General features: G+C 44.8%; 1 protein-coding gene across 1 annotated transcript in view; it reads left to right on the forward strand.

Moving 5' to 3' along the window:
- Positions 1-20,878, forward strand: part of MYO1H (myosin IH) — a 97,867-nt gene that overhangs the window by 48,897 nt on the left and 28,092 nt on the right. Inside the window, exons 18-24 of the mRNA XM_088457278.1 lie at positions 2,265-2,370; positions 3,813-3,930; positions 4,488-4,601; positions 5,499-5,575; positions 6,866-6,934; positions 19,269-19,353; positions 20,434-20,593. Coding sequence (XP_088313404.1) covers positions 2,265-2,370; positions 3,813-3,930; positions 4,488-4,601; positions 5,499-5,575; positions 6,866-6,934; positions 19,269-19,353; positions 20,434-20,593 — 729 coding nt within the window. The remainder of the gene's footprint in view (positions 1-2,264; positions 2,371-3,812; positions 3,931-4,487; positions 4,602-5,498; positions 5,576-6,865; positions 6,935-19,268; positions 19,354-20,433; positions 20,594-20,878) is intronic.

The raw sequence follows: 20,878 nt of genomic DNA on the forward strand, positions 1-20,878 counted from the left end.
GCTCCCCTTCCCTTTCAGAACCCAATTCAAGGTTCTCACACTCTCTTACAAAGCCCTCACCCATTACTCTCGCATGTACATGTCAGACCTCACTCTCCTGTCCACACTCTTTGTTCAACAAATGCACGTCGTCTATCATGCCAACTGATTACTTCCTCCCACTCCCACCTCCAAGATATTGCATGTGCTGCTCCCCACCTTTGGAACTCTCTCCCTCTTCCCATCAGACTCTCCACATCTCTACAATCCTTCAAACAGGCTCTCTAGACACACTACTTAATCAAAACCTTCCAGTTCTCATCCTAACTTGCTGCAACATGTGCCTTCCTCCCTGTCTAATCCTTCTGTGTCACACCTGTTAGTCTGCTCCTCCCCTTTAGAATGTAAACTCTTACGAGCAGGGCCCTCTACCCTCTTGGGCTTCTCCTTACTTTACTTTCCACCTATTTGTTTATGTACTTTGTAAGGCGCTGCGGAACACTTGTGGCGCCTTATAAATAAATGATAATAATAATATGGCAAACTGATGGTGACATGCACTTTCCCTAGCCTATACATGTTGCCATTATAAAACATTCATTGTACATCTCCCAACACGAAACATGTGATACACAAAATCTGCACAATTTTTTCTCCACTCTACAACTGCATCACACCTTATGTATTTATATCTGTGGGCCAAATGTAATAGGGTAAGAGCAGGGTTGGACTGGCCCACAGGGATACAGGGGAAACCTCCGGTGGGCCCCACTGCCAGAGACCCTCCTCCTTCTCTAGGGATAAAGACTGTGCACTTAAACTATACATTATACATAAGTTACATTATACTGTACAGAACTATGGTATATTTTCTACAATGCATTTCTGTTATTAATCTGGTACATTGTCATGCATGCACTAGCAGTATTTAAATATCTTTTTAAAGGGGCCCAGTCCATGCACTCCCTAATGGTTAGCCAAACCTCTGTGGAGGCTGGCCACTCCCCCACTGGGGGCTGGCCATACCTCTAAGTATGGGCCTCTATATCTGCATTCCCCCAGTGAGCCCTTCATGCTCCAGTCCGACACTGGGTAAGTTTAGAAAATGTGAGAGTTTTCTCACATTTTTTTAAACTCGGCCAATATAATAGAGTCTGAGAACAAAGCAACAGAGCAAACTCGTATGTTTTTTAGACTTAGAAAAACTCTCTCGATTTAAATTCTTATCCAGATGTTTTCCCATTTTGAAAATACAACTCAACCAATGTGATTGTGTAAGACTTTACTACTAAACTTTACATTTTCTAATCTCTCACCCTATTACAATTGGCCTAGTATGGTTATTCAAAGTTGTGCCCAAGAAAAAGCCTTACAGTATGTAAATCATCTTTGGTAAACTAAGCCCAAAGAGTATTCTGTATGTATACAGCACATCACAACAAGCAAACATGACTGTAGTTATTAAGTACGGAGTAATAATTTCCACGGTGACTAGAAGTTTATAATAACCTCATGTACATAGGAACATTAGATTTGCCCCTTACTTTGTTTTCACCTTTAGGGATCTATTCAAAAAGACCTGTTCGATGCGATATATAGCTTTGTTAAGTGGCAATTCATACATCTTTACCTTTCCGGGAGGGAGAAATACTCTCCTGCTCCCTGTGTGTTCCCCTCCGCCGGGACCAGTAAGGCAAACTGGCGCATGTGCAGATAGGACCTGCTTTTCACTCGCCGGGATTTCTCTGAGATTTCTCAACGGTGACCCCTTCTGTGAATAGGACGCAGCAGTGAAAAGACCATGTATCACTGATAAAGAGCTTTTCACTGCTACATGAATAGACCCCTTAGCTCTTGTAATTGTTTTAATCTTGCAAGGTATTTGTTAGGAGTTTATTCTCCAAGTTAATGCTGTTGAGTATCTATTTGCAATGATTTTTTCCTGACAACTCCCTTGAACATACTATGAGTTTCAGGTGCTCTGAGGAAAGGTAAGTATATGTCTCATTTTCTGAACGCTCAGAAAGCTTCTTCTAAAACACCATAACACTGATAGGAGTAACCTTTTGTGACAGCAAAAGACAAGCCAAACATGTGCTATCATGGTATGGATCCCTGTGACTGGAAATCACCGTAGATGCTTAACTGGCTTTGTATGTTCCATCTGTAACGCACTATATATACTGTATAGTTGATGACACAATGTATATTTATTATAAAAATAAATACAAAATGACAGTATCTAACAATGTAACAAATAACTCTCCCCTTACCTGTCCTCCCAGGTAACCACTCAGTTCAAGAATAGCTTGTCAAGCCTTATAGAAATCCTGATGTCCAAGGAACCAGCATACATTAGATGTATTAAGCCGAACAATGATAAACTGCCAGGTAAGAACAGTATATAAAGGAACATTAGTTTTACACAGCATCCATAATACCATTTCATTGTCATACTCTGCCCAACTCAAACTAAATAACTAGCACTGGTTCCAATGGATGAAAATGTTTAACAATGAACTTTGGGCCTGATTCATTACGGATCACTATTACGTTATGCTGATTGTTGGACGCTGCGCATGCGTATGCATCACAGTGCGTGAAGGCTCCACAGTGATCAGACTGAGGGCCTGATTCAGACCCGCTCGCGAGCGCAGGACACTGCCAAGCGGGTCGATGGTGCCCTACTGTGCATGCGCGCGACGGAGGGAGCTCCATCGTGCGCATGCGCGAAACCCAGCTAGCGACGGGGTAGCCGTTGCTCCGGGTCTCGCACCAAAGGGGGCGTGCTGTCGATGTTGATTGACAGCATGCCCCCTTTGGTGGGCGTGCCGGGGGCGTGGCTGCCAGACGGAGGCGTTCCCATGGGAACGCCTACCGTCTGAAGCCGGCCCCACTGACATCACTAGTGATGTCAGTGGGAGTGATTTTGGCTCTGATAGAGCCAAAATCACTCCAGGGCTTGCGGCAGCGAGACCCTACCACAGGGTCTCCGTCGCAAGCCTGATGGTCGCGATGGTCTTGACCATCGCGACCATCATCATGGACGCTCGCTATAGCTGTGGGTGGTCACCCACAGCTATGCGAGCGTCCAAGAGGCCGCTCCATTTTCATGTAGGAGGGCCCTGATTCAGAGCGAGCGCTCTGGTCAGAGCGTCCGGCTCTGAATCAGGCCCTGAAATTGTAGTGACTACGCAGACCCATTGCAGAGTTATTGACAGGAAGTGAGTGTTTGGGGTGGTGACGGGAGGGTGGGCGGCGAAACACAGGTGTGCCAGTGTGTTTGAACGCCGTTACAGGGTCGTGCATAAATTAGGCACTGCGATGCTATACGCAGCTTGGGCTTTTACTGCGTGCGATGAGGTTAGCAATTCCTGAGTAAGGTCTGACCTTGTGCGCGTGTGTGCGTGAGGCTGCGATTGTACTCAGTGTTACCAATGGTTTTGCAGACTTGCTAAGTATTACAGATGTGTGTAATGTGAAGTGGGCGTCTTATATTAGGCTGCTACAGCATTGTGATAGCATTCAATAGCATATTTTCGCAGTGGGACTGCATGCGTCATTGCAGCTGCAATCGCAACAGCGGTCCATAATGAATCAGGCCCTTAATTCATTGCTAGTTTGTGAATTTGAGTTATCATAACTTCTTTTGCAGCATGGAATGTTACAGGGGAATTTAGCATTCCAACATTAAATTACTTACTCTTTGGGCAGTCAGTGTTTTTATCCTTTTATCCCAACAACTTCCAGAAACAAATGTTATATTAGGAGTTTCCCCTGTATTATTATAGCTAATAGTAAATGCTATATCACTTAACATATGTTCACCACAGGGAAATTTGATGATATGTTGGTCCGCCACCAAGTGAAGTACCTGGGCTTAATGGAATATTTACGTGTCAGAAGAGCAGGATTTGCCTACCGCAGAAAATATGAGACATTCCTGCAGAGGTAAATGGTAAATTTATATACTGCAGAAAACATGGATGGCTGCACAGCTCATTCTGGGGATACGTTGCTAGATTTCACACCGTTTAACACATCCATACATAACATGGGTCAACTGTTAATCTCCCACCAATCTCAATCTCAAATCTCAAAAGGTAAAAAGAATTTAAGTAAAAGAAATCTCTCTTTGGTTGGTTCTGGAGAATAGTTTACAGGAAATTATGAACATTTTGCAGATGATGATTCATAATTAATCAGGATTGTTTAATAAAACAACAGTACAGTTAAGCACAAATATGCCCATCTTAGCGGCTAGCACAATTCGGCAGGAGCAGGTTTGGGAGCTACACAAGTTTGATAACTATCCTTAGCACTTTTATCCTGTTTTTGCATAATGCTTACATTAACTTGCTGTTTTTGCTATGACATATTCAGTGCAAAGTGTTGTCTATATTACTAATCGTGCCGCTCAATAATTGTATTTGTCACTCACAGACTTTTGTGTCTGCTATCCCTACTTTACAAATGACAGGTAACGAGATCTTTCACTTGTGCTGTAGGTACAAATCATTGTGTCCAGAGACATGGCCCAACTGGGCTGGACCTGCACGAGAAGGAGTTGAGAGACTGGTGAAGCACATTGGTTACCAACCCAATGAATACAAGCTTGGAAGGTCACTAAACATGCTTGTACAGAACTAAGGGCTGGGAAAGTTTGATTTCATGCTGTGAATAATTAGTAGTGATTAGTCTGTTTTACAGACACATTTTCTTACATAAATAGGGCACCCAAAGCTCATAACACGTACCAATTTTATAGAGTTAACCACGTATGCTTTTTTACCCCATGTTCTCCCTGGCCACAGCTGTCTCCTGCTTTAGTAGAGCTACTGAAAACAGTCTGCTTCTAATGAAAGATACTGCACTACGGGGTTTATTTACTAAGCAGTGTTAGGAGACAGAGTGAAAAGTGAGAAGAAAGTGATAAGGTGCCAGCCAATCAGCTCCCAACTGTCATCTCACAGGTTGTGTTTGAAAAATGATAGTTGGGAGCTGATTGGCTGGCCCCTCATCACTTTCTTAGCACTTTTCACTCTGTCTCCTAACATTGCTTAGTAAATAGAACCCTATTACTTATAACTCTCATTTTGTTTTCCTTGCTTTTATTGTATTCTGGCATTTGTCACTGTCTTATAGAATTTTACACTGCTATTAGAGTCTTCTTATGCTTGATTTAACTCTATACTACTTTGCCCTTCCCTACTGCTGTCCTGCCACTGTATTACTCCATACCTACCCTATGTATTATGTCTGCCCTCTCCCCATCCTTCCCTTTTGTGTTTCCCCCAAGGTGACTTAAATTTCCACGTATTGGTTATCCCACCCTTTGTAACCTATATAGTGCACACAATATGGCTGCCTCGTCTGGTACATTCCTGTATCCGATGATGCTAATTGTAACCTTCATTTCATATATATTATATTTCTATTTTTCCCCAGTGCTTATCACTGTTGATTTGAAACATCATATTTCTGCATAATTAAATGATTGTCTTTTTTTTCTCTTACAGAACAAAGCTCTTTATACGTTTTCCTTGTACTTTATTTGCCACTGTGGATTCATTTGAACAAAAGAAGCATCAGCTTGGTAATATTAATATTTGTCACTTAAAGTAAAGACTATCGTTTTATAGTCAATAGGTAACGTTAGATCTGAATGGTAGAATACATGCCTGGATGATGTGACTAAGGGCCTGATTCAGATTTAGGAATAGAGGGCCTGATTCAGCAAGGATCGTAATTGCAAAGCTGTACGCAGGCAACTTTGCAATTACGATCTTTGCTATTATGCAAATGCAGCAGGAGGTGTATGACACCCTCTGCTTCATGGGTGTAACTACCATAGGTGCAAGGGGTGCAGCTGCTATGGGGCCCAGAGCTTTGGGGGAGCATCTTCCTTGCCAAAGTTACATGTGTTATATGCATTTTTCACCATTGGGTGGCTATGGGGCCTTCAAATACTTAGTTACGCCCCTGCCCTGCTGCATTTACGATCCCAGCATTGTGACAGAGGTCCAGTGGCGTAACTAGGGCAGGGCGAGCAGGGTGCGTGCCCTGGGCGCCGTGGGACCGGCGGCGCGGGGGGGCGCCGCCGGCCATGGTACCGGCCAGCCCGCCATAGTTACCCAGTGTAGCGCCGACCGCAATGAGTGCGGTCAGCGCTACACATTTACACAGGACCAGCACTAGGCTTCCAGCGCCGGTCCTGACACATGTTTTGGACATGCCTTTCCCAAATCTAACTCTCTCTACACATGTTACTTCTTCCTCACCTGCAGTGCAGCATGGTTTTACCAATATGCACAGTTACTTGTTCTTACAGGTGCGTATCCACTAGCAGACTGTGAAACGACTGCACGAGTACGACATTGTAATCATGCAGTCGTTCAGTGTAGGCACATCAATCATCCCCGTACATGGTCTATCTGTCGTTATCGGCAGATTGACCAGCATGTTCGGGCGATGATTGATGTTGGAAACGACCGGCGGGAGCGCGCATCACTGGTCGTTTCCGCCATTAATTTGCACGATTTGTGCCCGATTACTGAGCGATTGCACGATTACGATGTCGTAATCGTGCAATCGCTCAGTAATGTCGCATAGTGGATATGCGGCATTACTCTATACCCAACTCTGAGTCAGACCCCAAATCACAAAGTACAGTACATGTACAATTATTATAATTAATAGATGGAAGGATGTGCTGGCATCAACAATTCTCACAGACAGCTCTAAATCTTTAGTAGCAGTGACATATATATATATATATATATATATATATATATATATATATATATACAGTAATGCAATGTTGTATACACCCCACAATGTTTATCATTTATTGTGTACAGAATGTTTATATTTTCTCTAATTGTAGTTTCAAAAATCCAAGCCAAATACAAAGGGTGCTTAGGACGGAGGGCTTTTGTGAAACAGAAGAAAGCAGGTACAGTGACCCATGGATTTCTGATCTTATTTCCTTTCTCCAGTAAAATGTCAGCCTAAAGAGACGTGATTAAGTGAACTGATAAGTGAGACTGGGCTCTATTTATTATCATTATTTTTACTAAAATAAAGTGAAAAGGGGTGTTTTCACACCCATTTCACATTCTACTCCAACCACTAAGTATCACTTATTTTTAGTAATCAGATCTCATTTCCCGTAATTGTAATGGGAAATGCGATCTGTGTGCAAGTTACTAAAAATAAATTGTGAAAAAAATACCTGGAGAGGCCCTGTGATAATAACGCCATCTGGAGGTGGCATTATCCAGGGTCTCCCCCGCTTAGCGGACTCCTGCTCCGCTCTAACATGCAGAGCAGATCCTGGAGCCGGCCCCAGTGATCAGCTGTGTGGTCTAAACAGACCACACACTGATACACTGCAAATAAAATTTAAAAAATAGTAAAAAAAAAATGAACTTACCTGAGTCCAGGGACCGGAGTTTGGGGCTCTGGTGATGTCCTCCCTCCGGTCAGCTGGTCTCCCATACTGCACTGCGGCCCGGTCATCAGGTGACCGGGTCCCAGTGCAGTATGGGATGTCAGCTGGCCAGAGTTATGGAGGACACCACCGGAGCCCGGATCATGCAGGTAAGTGCAATTAAGGGAGGGGGGGTCGCGAGGGTGGGTGTGCACGATCGCGGGGGCGGGGCTTAACGCCGGGGGGTAGCAGCTGTGGCCGGTCAGCGCATGCGTGGGCACTTGTCACAGTATTTTTTGCGAAAATAACGTGATAAGGCTGCGGAGGGGATTCGCAAGGGCAGAGCTTTATCGCAAGCTCTGTCCCTGCAAGGGATTTTTAGTAAATCCCTGTGATATTGCCTATCACACTACAATCTGCATTCCCAATGCGGATTGTAGTAAATAGAGCCCACTGTAACCTACAGATAAGGGCAGGGGTAAAAACTAAGGCCCTGATTCAGACCCACTCGCGAGCGGCTGTCCGCTCGCAAGTGGGTCGATGTTCTGCACTGAGCATGCGCACGACGGAGGGAGCTCCGTCGTGCGCATGCGCCAGACGCGACGAGCGAAGGAAAGTCCTTCGCTCGTTGTGTCTGATCAAAGGGGGCGTGCTGTCGATGTTGATTGACAGCACGCCCCCTTTGGTGGGCGTGCCTCCCTGACAGGGGCGTTCCCACGGGAACGCCTCCCGTCAGAAGCCGGCCCACTGACATCACTAGTGATGTCAGTGGGAGTGATTTTGGCTCTGATAGAGCCAAAATCACTCCGGAGCTTGCGGTTGAAAACCTCAACCGCAGGCTCCGGCTCGCAGTTTCGATGGTCGCAATGGTCACGACCATTGCGGCCATCAAAATGCACTCTCGTATAGGCTGTGGGTGGTGACCCACAGCTATACGAGCGTCCAGGAGGACGCTCCATTTTTATGGAGGGCGGCCCTCATTCAGAGCGTGCGCTCTGCTCAGAGCGTACGGCTCTGAATGAGGGCCTAAATCTGTTACTTGCTGGTAGCAGCAACTGAGGAACACATACAAAGGACAAGGGGTCATCAATAGCAAATGGAAGAAACTTGGTTTAACCAAAAATTAACACAGACAAGTTTGAAATCCTTCCTCTTAACCTTTGACATAACAGTTCCTTTGACAGATTTTAACTTTAGATGTCAACCATGCAAACACAAATGCATTAGAGATGAGCGGGTCTGGTTTCTCTGAGAACCAGACCCACTAGAACTTCCTGATCCGAGGCGGGAACCGAGCTAGGCTTGGGTTTTCCCGCCTGACTCAGATCCGTAAACGAGGCAAAACGCGTCATCCTCCCGCTGTCGGATTCTCGCGAGTTTCGGATTATATAAAGGTCTCTTCGATCGGCGCCATTTTCACTCTGGCTGTAAAGAGAGAAGCTAGCAGACGTAGTCAGTCACTCAGTGTGTGTGTCCGGTCGGGGGCTTGGCCTGAAGGCTGCTGCTGTGTTGTCCATAAAGGGGCTTAGGCTGCAGTATATAAAGGGGGGCTTCCTTCAGTGTGTGTTGCAGCTGCTGGGTCACTTCTCCTGTCAATTAACTGTGGCTGCTGCTGTCACTGCGTTGTTGTCCTGTCCATCAGGCTAGGGCTGCAGTACATAAAGGGGTGCTGTGTTGTTCAGGGCTGTGTTGTTCAGGGGTGCTCCTACCCAGTGTAAAAAAAATTGTTCGGTGACACTGCCGGTCAGACCGGAGTGTAAGTGTGTTGATATGGAGGACGATCAAATGAGAGGAGAGCAGAAACCACATACCAGTCTTGCAGCTGCCAGTGGTGAAATCAGCGGCAGTGCAGCCGGTAGCTTGCACCGGGGCCTGCTGTGGCGCAGGGGCCTATTGCCGCCACTGCACCCACCGCTAGTGTCCCACGGGCCCCACAAGTGTAGTGCAGACCGCAGCAAGAACGGTCAGCACTACACAGTAACAAACACATAGCCGCCAGCGGCGACTGTGTGTTTGTTATAGCAGCCAATGAGAGTCAGACAGACTCTCATTGGCTGCTGTGTCCACGGAGGGAGCCTGCTGGAGCTCACTTATGAGCTCCGCCTTCCGGCTCCCCCCACCGCGGGTGATGGGAGAGACGTCATGACGTCTTTCCCATGGTGCAGAGCGGGCCGGGAGGAGCGGACAGCAGCGGTCGCTGCAGGAGTGGGGATTCAAGTAAGTTGTGGGTTTTTTTTGTGTGTGTAAGGGGGCATGGGAACTGGCACAGCATAGGAGGGGCACTACTGGGGGCACTGTATAGGGGGGATGGCCACTACTAGGGGCATTGTATAGGGTGGCCGCTACTGGGGGCACTGTATGGAGGGGGTGGCCACTACTGGGGGCACTGTATGGGGGGGACTACTACTAGGGGCAATGCATAGGGGGGACTACTACTGGAGGTAATGCTTTGGGGGATTACTACTGGGGGCAATCCATAGGGGTATTATTACTGGGGGCAATGCATAGGGGGGATTACTAATGGGGGCACTTCTTGGGGGGGACTACTACTGGGGGCAATGCATAGGGGGGACTACTACTGGGGGCACTGCATAGGGGGGACCACTTCTGGGGGCACTGTATAAGGAGCACTACTGGGGCAATGCATAGGGGGGACTACTACTGGGGGCACTGCATGGGAAGACTACTGCTGGGGCAATACATAGGGGGGGACTACTACTGGGGGCACTGCATAGGGGGAAATACTATTGGGGGCACTGCATAGGGGGGACCACTTCTGGGGGTGCTGTATAAGGGGGCAATGCATAGGGGAGACTACTACTAGGGGCACTGCATAGGGAGACTACTACTGGGGGCAATGCATAGGGGGACTACTACTGTGGGCACTGCATAGTGGGGACTACTACTGTGGGCACTGCATAGTGGGGACTACTACTGGGGGCAATGCATAGGGGGGACTACTACTGGTGGCACTGCATAGGGGGGCCCAAAGCATATTCTTGCACCTAACTTGGTGGTGCAACATTTTTTTTTTAAATTACAGGGGCGTGCAGGAGATGCTTTCGGTGGCCCGAAAGATTTCAGGGCATTTTCGGCATTCAGCAACTGTGTGTCGAAGATTGCAGCACCAGCAAGTACTGTTGAATTTGCCTTGCCATCAGCTGAAGCAAATGGTAGTAACTAGGTGGAATTCTACCCTCTATATGCTTCAGCCTATGGAGGAGCAGCAAAAGGCCATTCAAGGCTACACAACAGCCTATGACATAGGGAAAGGAGCGGGAATGCACCATAGTCAAGCGCAGTGGAGAATAATTTCTGTGTTTTGCAAGCTTCTCAAACCCTCTGAACTTGCCACACGTGAAGTTAGTTCAGACACTGCCGGCTTGAATCAGGTCATTCACCTAATCAGACTTTTGCAAAAGCAGCTGGAGACACTGAAGGAGGAGCTGAAATGGAATGATTCCGCTAAGTATGTCGGACTTGTAGATCAAGTCCTTCATTTGCTTCGCCAGGATCCAAGGGTCGTCAATCTCTTAAAATCAGATCACTATATTTTGGCGACCATACTTGATCCTAGGTTTAAGTCATACCTTGTGTCTTTCTTTCCGATGGACATAAATCTGAAAAGATGCAAAGAGCTGTTGGCGAAAAAATTAGCTGCTCAGGTGGCACGTGACACGGCATCTTCTCCTCCTTCAGTTTCTACAGCTGCCAAAAAAAAACTACATTTTCCTAAGAGACCCACTGCTGGTGGTGATGCAGATCAGTCAGCAATACCTAATGACATCTGGTTCAGTCTGATAGAACTGCCTACAATTAGTGACAAGTCTACCATGACTTTGTCTGATACGGTCACCATTCAGAGAATGGTAGATGATTATTTTAGGGATAGCATCCAAATAGGCATGTCGACAGTCCGTTTCACTACTGGCGGAAAAAGAGGCAATTTGGAGTCCCTTACACAAACTGGCTTTGCTTTATTTAAGTTGCCCACCCTCCATCGTGTACTCTGAAAGAGTTTTCAACGCAGCTGGGAACCTTGTCAGTGATCAGCATGTTACTTCCCCAAAATGTGGAAAAGATGATGTTCATCAAAATGAATTACAAATTCCACAAGGAAGACCTTTACCGGCAATTAAGTAAAAAAAATACAAAGGTGCCTGTAATGGTGGATTCCAGCGTGGACGAATTAATATTGTATGAAGAAGAGGATGTACTCACTAATGGGGATGATCATGACGACATCTGATCTTACCTATGTTGTAAAGCCAGTTTGTGTATGGGATCATTGCCACCAATGTCCACTGCGCATTGGCAACTTGTTTTGTGGGGGTCCAAACAAACCAATAATTTCAGCCACAAGTGCTGAAGTGCTGTCGCTGAAGTGATTCGTTTGTTAAACTGTGAAGTGATTGGTTTGTTAAACTGTGAATGTTCTGTTTCATATATACAACGTAAGGGTGGGTTGGAGGGCCCAAGGACAATTCCATCTTGCACCTTTTTCCTTTCCATTATGTGCTTGTTGGGGCATTGCTGCCTGACATTTTTAATGTTATGGTTTATGAATGTCCAGAAATTGTAATGGCCGCAGACAGCATCTCCTTCATGCCCCTTTCATTTTTTTAATAGAAAATTTTGTAGAAATTGCTGCTTGTTGTGCCAACCCGACGGCACAAGTCGCACAACAGTGACATTCAGCCAAGGGTTCTCAGCCCTTAAGGCTGCTACACAGTCCAAAGGCCACATCCTGCTTCACGGCCCAAAGGCCAGCTGTCGTTACTCCTCACCAGCCCTCAAGGCTGTAATGGCCGCAATTTGCCAAGAGTTCTAGACCTCAAGGCTGTTGCAGGACTAATCATAGCTCTGTATTCCACTACTACTCAGCCCGGAGGCTGCATCAACAATTAACTATCAACTATCAATTCTTCAGCCAGGGGCTGCACCAATTATCAATTCTTCAGCTACGGGCTGCACCACCAATTATCAATTCAGCCAGGGGCTGCATTAACTATCAATTCTTCAGCCAGCCAGGGGCTGCACCAATTATCAATTCTGTTGTGAAAGGGCTGTCCCTAACTTACCCTATACTGGGCTAGGACAGCTTTTTTCCTCTGTAGGGCGATGTCTTGCAAGGAAGCAGTAATGCTTTCGCCGCGGCGGGAACTGATGACATCAGATGCCGGGAGTGTTGTGTTATCTGGGTCCAGTTGCCTTGCCTTCTGCCCTTTAGAATCTATTGATTTGAAATGCATTGGATGCAGAAGCAGGGGCCACACAAGGGCAGAAGGCAAGGCAACTGGACCCAGCTGTCATCGGCATAGTTGCGCAGGGATGCTGAGCTGATCCTGTCTGTCAAGGGGCTGCTGCCCCAAAAATATATAAACTATTTTTATTGTGTGGATGTTAGCCACACCTGTCATCGGTGTAGCTGCACAGTGGTGCTGTGCTGCTCCTGTCTGTCAAGGGGCTGTTGCTAAAAAAATAAACCATTTTTTTGTGTGCATGTTAGCCAAACCTATCATCGGTGTAGCTGTGCAGGGGTGCTGTGCTCCTGTCTGTCAAAGGGCTGCTGCCCAAAAAATAAATAAACATTTTTTTTGTGTGTGATTGTGTGCGCAGTGAGTATGGGGGTCACTCAGACCCGCTCGCGAGTGCAGGACGCTCGCAAGCGGGTCGATGTTGCCCCACTGCGCATGCGCATGACAGAGGGAGCTCCATCGTGCGCATGCGCGAGACCTGGATAGCGACGGGCTCTCCGTCGCTCCGGGTCTCGCACCAAAGGGGGCGTGCTGTCGATGTTGATTGACAGCACGCCCCCTTTGGTGGACGTGCCGGGGGCGTGGCTGCCAGAGGGAGGCGTCCCCATGGGAATGCCTACCGTCTGAAGCCGGCCCCACTGACATCACTAGTGATGTTAGTGGGAGTGATTTTGGCTCTGATAGAGCCAAAATCACTCCTGGGTGTTTGCGGCAGCGAGACCCTACCACAGGGTCTCCGTTGCAAGCCCGATGGTCGCGATGGTCTTGATCATCGCGACCATCATCATGGACGCTCGCATAAGCTGTGGATGGTCACCCACAGCTATGCGAGCGTCCATTTGGACGCTCCATTTTCATGGAGGAGGGCCCTGATTCAGAGCGAGCGCTCTGGTCAGAGCGTTCGGCTCTGAATCAGGCCCTATGTTACATGACCGGAGAGCACGATGCACATACCATTCTTGTAGCTGCCAGCAGCAGTCAAGATGACGATGCAAGGCCGTCAACATCATCTATGAAGGCCGATGTACCAGGCCTTAAGTCAGGCCAAAAAGTCAGGCTAAAAAAATAAACTTTTACCCTGTTAAAGCAAAAAAAATTTAAAGCTAAAGTAGCTTTAGATAAACAAAAAATTGGCAATATGCCATTCACTACACAAAGTGGCAAGGAAGGATAGGGCATTGGCCTGTATTTATGATGACTGATGGTTCTAATGATAATTTAAGCCCCTCTGCTTGTAGGAGAGGTACAAGAAAAAAAAACTGTTAAAATGAGTGAGACACCGGAACCAACTGTGTGCTCTGAAAAATCATAAATCCCACGGGAGAGTCCAAGTGCGTCTGTTGTTGCCATGTGTGAGCCTGACCTTTCTAGTAATATTTATCTAGTTGGCGATAACAACAAGGATGATGAGGATGTTGATGATGATGAGGATGTTGAAAAATCCACTTCATTGGGTGGAATTATTTTCACCCAAATCCGGACAACCTTTGCCAAGCCATTTGTAACCATTGCCAAGTAACAGTGAGTAGAGGTAAGGACCCTAACCATCTTGGAACCTCCTCCCTGTTGCAGCTCATTCATGAAATTGGAAAGGGTATTTCAAATTCTAAAACTTTGGGGACAAAAAAATTAACAACAATCAGTCCAGTGTCACCTAGCTGCTCCTTACTATCTGGATCCAAGCACCTGCAATCTCCACCACCAACACCTGCATCATCATCAACATCCTCATTCGTGATCGGAAGTAATTAAAAAAAACAATAGACTATTAAACAGTCCTTTGATAGAGGAAGTAAGTATATCAGCTGTCACCCACTTTCACAGTGGATCACTGACGCCATGACAGCTGTGCTAGTTTTAGATGGTGAAATAATAAAAAATGAGGATGATAGTGTGGAGGAAGTGCAAAAGGAGGATGAGGGGGAAATTTGTGTCCTATCTGACGCTAATGTGGATGTTGATGATGAGGATGCGATTTGCGTAAATCAGCCACCAGTGGCAACAGTTCTTGCTCATGATAAAAAGAAAGCCAGAAAAGCCATGTCTTGCATGTGGAATTATTTTAATCTTAATTCTGACAACAGTTGTGAAGGCATCTGTTCCATGTGTAAAGCCAAAGTTAGGAGAGGAAGGGACGTTAACTATCTAGGCACCTCCTCGCTATTATGTCATTTGCAGCGAGTTCATGCAATTTGTTTAAAATTATAATTTGTAAATTAATAACAATTGATTCAGTCAAAAGATTCTAAAAATCTAAATCAGGCGCAACAATATTAAAAATTAACTGAAGATTTATCCTACTTAGCAGCTCCCAAGAGTATTTCTGGAGATACTCAGTATTGAACAAAACTAAAGGCACATAGGGAGCGCTTAAAACTAATTATGTAATAAATTTAGTTCAACATTTGTATTCTAAATAACGCATAAAATTTATACAAGCATATACATACATATATAGAAATATTTCATGCTTAAAAACTTTTAGTATATCTGCAATCAGAAATTCCAATGACAAAATATTATTCTGCTTATTTAGCTCCGCTAAAGAGGACCACAGTGTGATGATTATTGAAGAGAAATCCTTTTGTAGTAGTCACTTGAAAGCAACAATATATGTGGAAACAGGCATAAATCTCAACCTCCTCCGTTAGGAAATCAGCAGTAGGTGAGATCCTCAGTGCTTTATGATCTCCATATGTTAGAATAATTTATCCAACAAGGTAATGCTGGAACAGTGTCTAGCTGAAATTAACAGCAATAGAGGAAGTCCACAGCGTATTACGCTCCTCGTTAGGTGGAATCAGGCTACACGCCTGTAGTGGTACTAGACAGCTTCTAGTTGGAGCAACACTTGTGAAGCCAAAATCACGGGGAGGGAGAAAGACACTCACGCTGGAATATGAAGCATCTGTGTTGTAATCCATAGGGTCTCAATCAGTAGCAGGAGCAGCAGGTATTATTAGATTTCCTGTTTAAGGTCCCTAAATAAGCAGAATCATATTTTGTCATTGGAATTTCTGAATGCCGATATACTAAAAGTTTTTAAGCATGAAATATTTCTATATATGTATGTATATGCTTGTATAAATTAATAACAAGCAGTCCAGTATCAGCTGCCAGCAGTTTGGACCAGCACATGCAATCTCCACCACCAACACCCTCATCATCAACCTCCTCCTTAATAATTGATGGTAGTCCTTCCAAAAATGTTTTGTGGGGGCCCAAACAAACCAAGGAGTTCAGCCACGAAAGTGTCAGTCCTAGTGGCTAAAGTGCTTGGTTTGTTAAACTGTACATGTCCTTTTTAATATCCCACATAAGAGTGGGTGGGAGGGACAATTCCATCTTACACCTCTTTCCTTTACATTTGGCACAATTTGGGGCATTGCCGACTGACATTATTGTAGTTTATTAAACTGCCATCCTGTCTGCCACTGCTGTGTGGCAATGTTTCATAGATGTCCTATATTTCTTTAAACTGCCGTGCGTTTGTGCTGCTGCTCTGTTGCTTACTTTAGCCAGCTAGCTCGCTGCAGCCTTTGGGCAAAATTTACTAAGCGGCGGTTTGACGGCGGTTTCTATTCCATTCTAAACCCCGGCGGTTTGGTGGCGGTTTCTATTCTATTCTAAACCCCGGGGGTTTGGTGGCAGTTTTGCGGCAGTATCTAAATTACAGCCCTGTTCTATTCTAAAATGTGTTTTGACTGTGGTTTGGCGGCGGTTTTGCTATCTGCAGATTTACTAAGGCCAAAACCGCTGCAAAACTGCCATCAAAACACATTTTATAAAAGAATAGAACAGGGCTGTCATTTAGAAACCGCTGCAAAACCGCCACCAAACCCCCGGGGTTTAGAATAGAATAGACACCGCCACCAAACCGCCGTCAAACTGCCGCTTAGTAAATTTTGCCCTCCGGCCTATATTGGTGAAAAATAGTGAAATCAATATTGTGAGATGGTTAAAAATGCATGGAAATGCCTGAAAATTCTTGTTATTAAGGTTAATAATACTGTAGGAACAAAAATAGGTCCAAATTATATGGTTTTAGCTGTTTATATCATTTTTTGGAAAAAATACAGATCCAAAACCGAAAAACAAAACACCAAGGAAAAAGATCCAAAACTAGATCCAGATCCAAAAGCAGGGGAGATCGAAATCTAAAACCAAATCACGGGGGTCGGCGCACATCTCTAATGAACTACACAGGTGGAATTTAGTTCCCTCCTGACTACACATACTATTCACTGGCTCCTCAGATACTGTGCTCATGTAAGCACTTGTCTTCTTATATATTGGAGTTGCCCCCTTACATACACTATTGTATCATCCCCGCAGAGACAACTCCAAGCTTACAAACACTTTATAAGAGACATACTCAATGCAGCAAATGCTCCCCCTCCTATAACGGTGGTAATTAATAGAATCTACACATGTCTATTGGTTTAAAAAATATCTCTAGAATGTTGCATGATTGTCCTGTCAAATTTCACACTACGCGGTCCCCTTGTCTTAGCTATTTGGAGACCCCAATCCAGGCTTGCCGAGTTTCTGGCTGCCCCTTCCGGGAGGGAGCAGACAGATCAGCATGACAGGGGACGTAGCCACCACAAGGAGGCGGGGCTGGCCAGACGACCTGCGTTTGTGGGTGGAGCGGGGGTGGGGCCATGCGATTGCGTCATTTTGGCCCCAAAATTACGCGATTCAGCGTGAATCGCGTCACCGCCCCCCCCCCTGCTGTAGAGGTTTCTAAGGTAAATGCGGGGGGGGATAAGAGGGGTGGGCGGCTGCCGGGAGGTTTGCCTGCCTTCCCGGGAGGTCGGGAGTGGCACCCGATTTCCGGGAGGCTGCCGGCCAAATAGGGAGGGTAGGCAAGTATGCCCCAATCATCCCTCTCAATCTCGCTGACCAAGTTTTTCATGTTAACAGAGATGCTCTAAGATCTTTTTTAGATGGAACTGACCTGCACCCCCGCCCTAATTATTCCCATATTAATGTTAAATTTTTTTCCATATTCCTTTAGTCCCCCTGATATTCATTACCTGTCTTTGTGCAGTCTTCACACATCTTACACACACCATGCACCCTACGCTAGAGTACTAGAGACAGGAAAAAAAGCAGAACCAAAAAACAACAACAATAAGGTGGAGGCATTAGGTGCAAAGATGGGTGAATAAAAAAGCCAAACCCACACATCTTAATCAGAAGAAAGAGACAGATTAAAGGAGACAGAAGTCAAACATAAACACCTATTAAAGCAGCTGGCATTTTCACTATACGAGAGAGAAAATAAAAGCAAAGAAGAGACAAATAAATAATATAATATCACTCAAGAAGGAGTAGGGGATAAGGGGAGTGTTGAGAGAAGGTGTGAAAAAAATATATGCAGCATGAATACAGGATGTACTAAAGGGGAAAATGTGGTAAAACCCACGAAAATGCTGTTTTACCTTCGTCCTGACGGGTAACGCCATGTGCAGGTGACATTACCCAATAGAAGCCTATGGGTTTCTTTTCAGGATGCCTGTCCTGGGAGGGATCCAATCGGATCTCTCCCATCACCTCCCACGGCCATCGTCCTTCTGCCCATGCGCAGAAGGACGCCAGGGGGGCTTTTGGGTGTTAACCTGGATGTCCCTCTAGCTAGGGGAATCACAAAGGACAGCTCTTATTGGGAGAGCTGTCCTTTTTGACATACCGTGATAATCAACCGCGGTATATACCCAAAGACAGGCAGGATGTACCGTATTGCGGATGTGATGCCTAGTACATCCTGCCCTGAGAGAGAGATAGAGAGAGACTTGGGGTCATATTCATTAGTATGTCACATCTGCCCCAGATACTTTGGTATCTTACAAACCTCGAGTTGCATTATCAGAGCAATCAAGATAGCTTCAGTGTGGGGACAGCTGCTCTGAAAGGCATACTACTGTATGGGGGACTACGGACAGTATCGGTGCTGTCAAGTAAGCAAGAGATATCTGTGATATCACTAATTAACTGGATTCTGGAAGAGCAGAACACCATCCAGACATCCCGTCCCCTTCCCTGGTGAAGTGAGTGGGCCTATAATGACGTGAATTGCATCATCATGCCATGTGCACTTGAACCCTAAACATCCCTCCAGGATCACCTGGAATAGAGGTCAGAAATATCAGCAAGTATGTTGGGAACACATAAGGACAACTGCATGATGAGTCAGATATTTCACTGAACTGTGTTGAAAATTTAGTTCATCTCCACCCCTGACGATATCAGCCAACCATTATAACTCACTTAATTGCTTTGCATTTTTACATTGAAAATGTTCCCAGCTTCCTATTACATTGTAATGGTTTATGCTGTATGTGCATCACTCTCTCATGGCCATTAGATCTTCTAACGTTACTATCAGTAACTAAATCCATGGGTACTGTATGTGAGTAATATAACATTAATACCAATCAGTTTGATGCTTAGGAATATTTGCAATTATTTATAAGTCCCACTTTTCCATTTGTTTTAGTGCCATTTTTGCTCATCTTGTTGTAGGGTACATGGTTTGTCCGTATATCAATCATTTATCTGACCACTCATCCAATCACTGCTATTATGTCTTACAGCTATCAAACTTGAATCATGTTGGAGAGGGGTTTTAGCCCGCAGGGCTGTCAAGAAGCGAGCATGGGCTGCACAAACCATTAGGAAGTAAGAACTAGATTAATTTAAATACTTAATTCTTTTTTTTACCCTTTCAAATAGCCTAAAAACAATCTCTTACTCTTGGTTTCAGGAACTTAGTGGCACTGTGTAATTATTTAGTAAAATTACAAATAAAAGCAAAGGTTACAAAGCTTGAGCATCATGGGCACATTCCTATTGGCCACTCTCCTTCTGTTTCCTGGTATCTGACATCTGAGTCAGGGACTCAGATTCTGCAAATACAAGATAGTTGTTTCTGGGGAAATGTATTTAGGAAAATGCATGCAGTAAATATATTTCTTATATGTAAAATTACTTACACCCAGTAATGGCTGTATGTGCACTAATGTTTCAGCCGTGAGTGTGATAGATTGAAGTAGACACAATTAGACCATTCTGGTGCACACGGTGCCATAGATCAAATTTCTTTAGTTCTGGATGCCCCCAAACATTCAAAAATACCTGCATGGACTGATAGGTATATATAGAAAACAGGCCATAATTGTTCTTCTGTAGTAAAGAAAGACTACAGTCACCTTGTACCAAGCAGGATTTTGGGTATGCAGTAAGGCCTTTATACTAGACCCAGGCTCTGAACCTGAAGCCCTTCATACTACTGCTACATTACTGCAACATTAGAACATTAGACTATATTCACTTTGTTCATAGTTATATTCTAGTTACTGTATGTTCAATGGAAGCAAAGAGAAATCTAGGTTGGTTCAGTAAAATGCTGCTTGTACATGGTCTGTTTTCTGTTTTTACATCTTCCATACCCATTGTTCACTATCACATATAAAATCAACTAAAAGATATATATAATGATACCACTATATGAATTGAACTTCACACTGTACATCCAACTTGGTTACAAATTACAATTAGCAGTCACCAATGCAGTATTTTTCTCACGAACCAGAAATGAGGGCAAATTAAGTGGATGGGAAGCAAAGAGATGATTTTAAGCGTTTAAATAAGTACACTCTGCCTCCACTACATTGGTTGCTGTTGAGCTCCTGCAGTACATACGTTTGTGTGGATAATGGAGACTTGCATGTGTAAACATTGTTCTTTGCTCATGTCTAGATTTATCGCTAACTTTATTAACCGGAACAAATCTTCCACTGAGAAAGACAATAATTTTGTTCGAATAATGCATTATAACTACCTCTGGAAGCTGAAGGACCATGTCCCTAAAAGCATTCTTGATAAGAGCTGGCTGACCCCACCATTACCTATGACAAAGGTATAATTATTTCTAGAGTAACAGAGAAATGTTGAAATATGGTACAATGAAACCTGACATTATAGGGAGCAAAGGAAAAAAGAACAAGTAACTTTGCATCTTGGTAAAACCATGTTGTTCTCTGCAGGGGGGGGGGTAAATTTAAAATGTGCAGAGAGATTTGGATGTGGTAGGAGAGTGTCCAAAGTGAAATCAAAATTGCAGTGTAAAAATTAAGCTGCACAGCGTTTGTAGGCTACATGTAAAGCAGACAGTATTTACCATGCGTGCAGAAATTATAAATGC

The sequence above is a fragment of the Taudactylus pleione genome, unplaced genomic scaffold, assembly GCF_031769625.1.
Source record: "Taudactylus pleione unplaced genomic scaffold, aTauple2 ptg000749l, whole genome shotgun sequence".
Classification (NCBI taxonomy): Eukaryota; Metazoa; Chordata; class Amphibia; order Anura; family Myobatrachidae; genus Taudactylus; species Taudactylus pleione.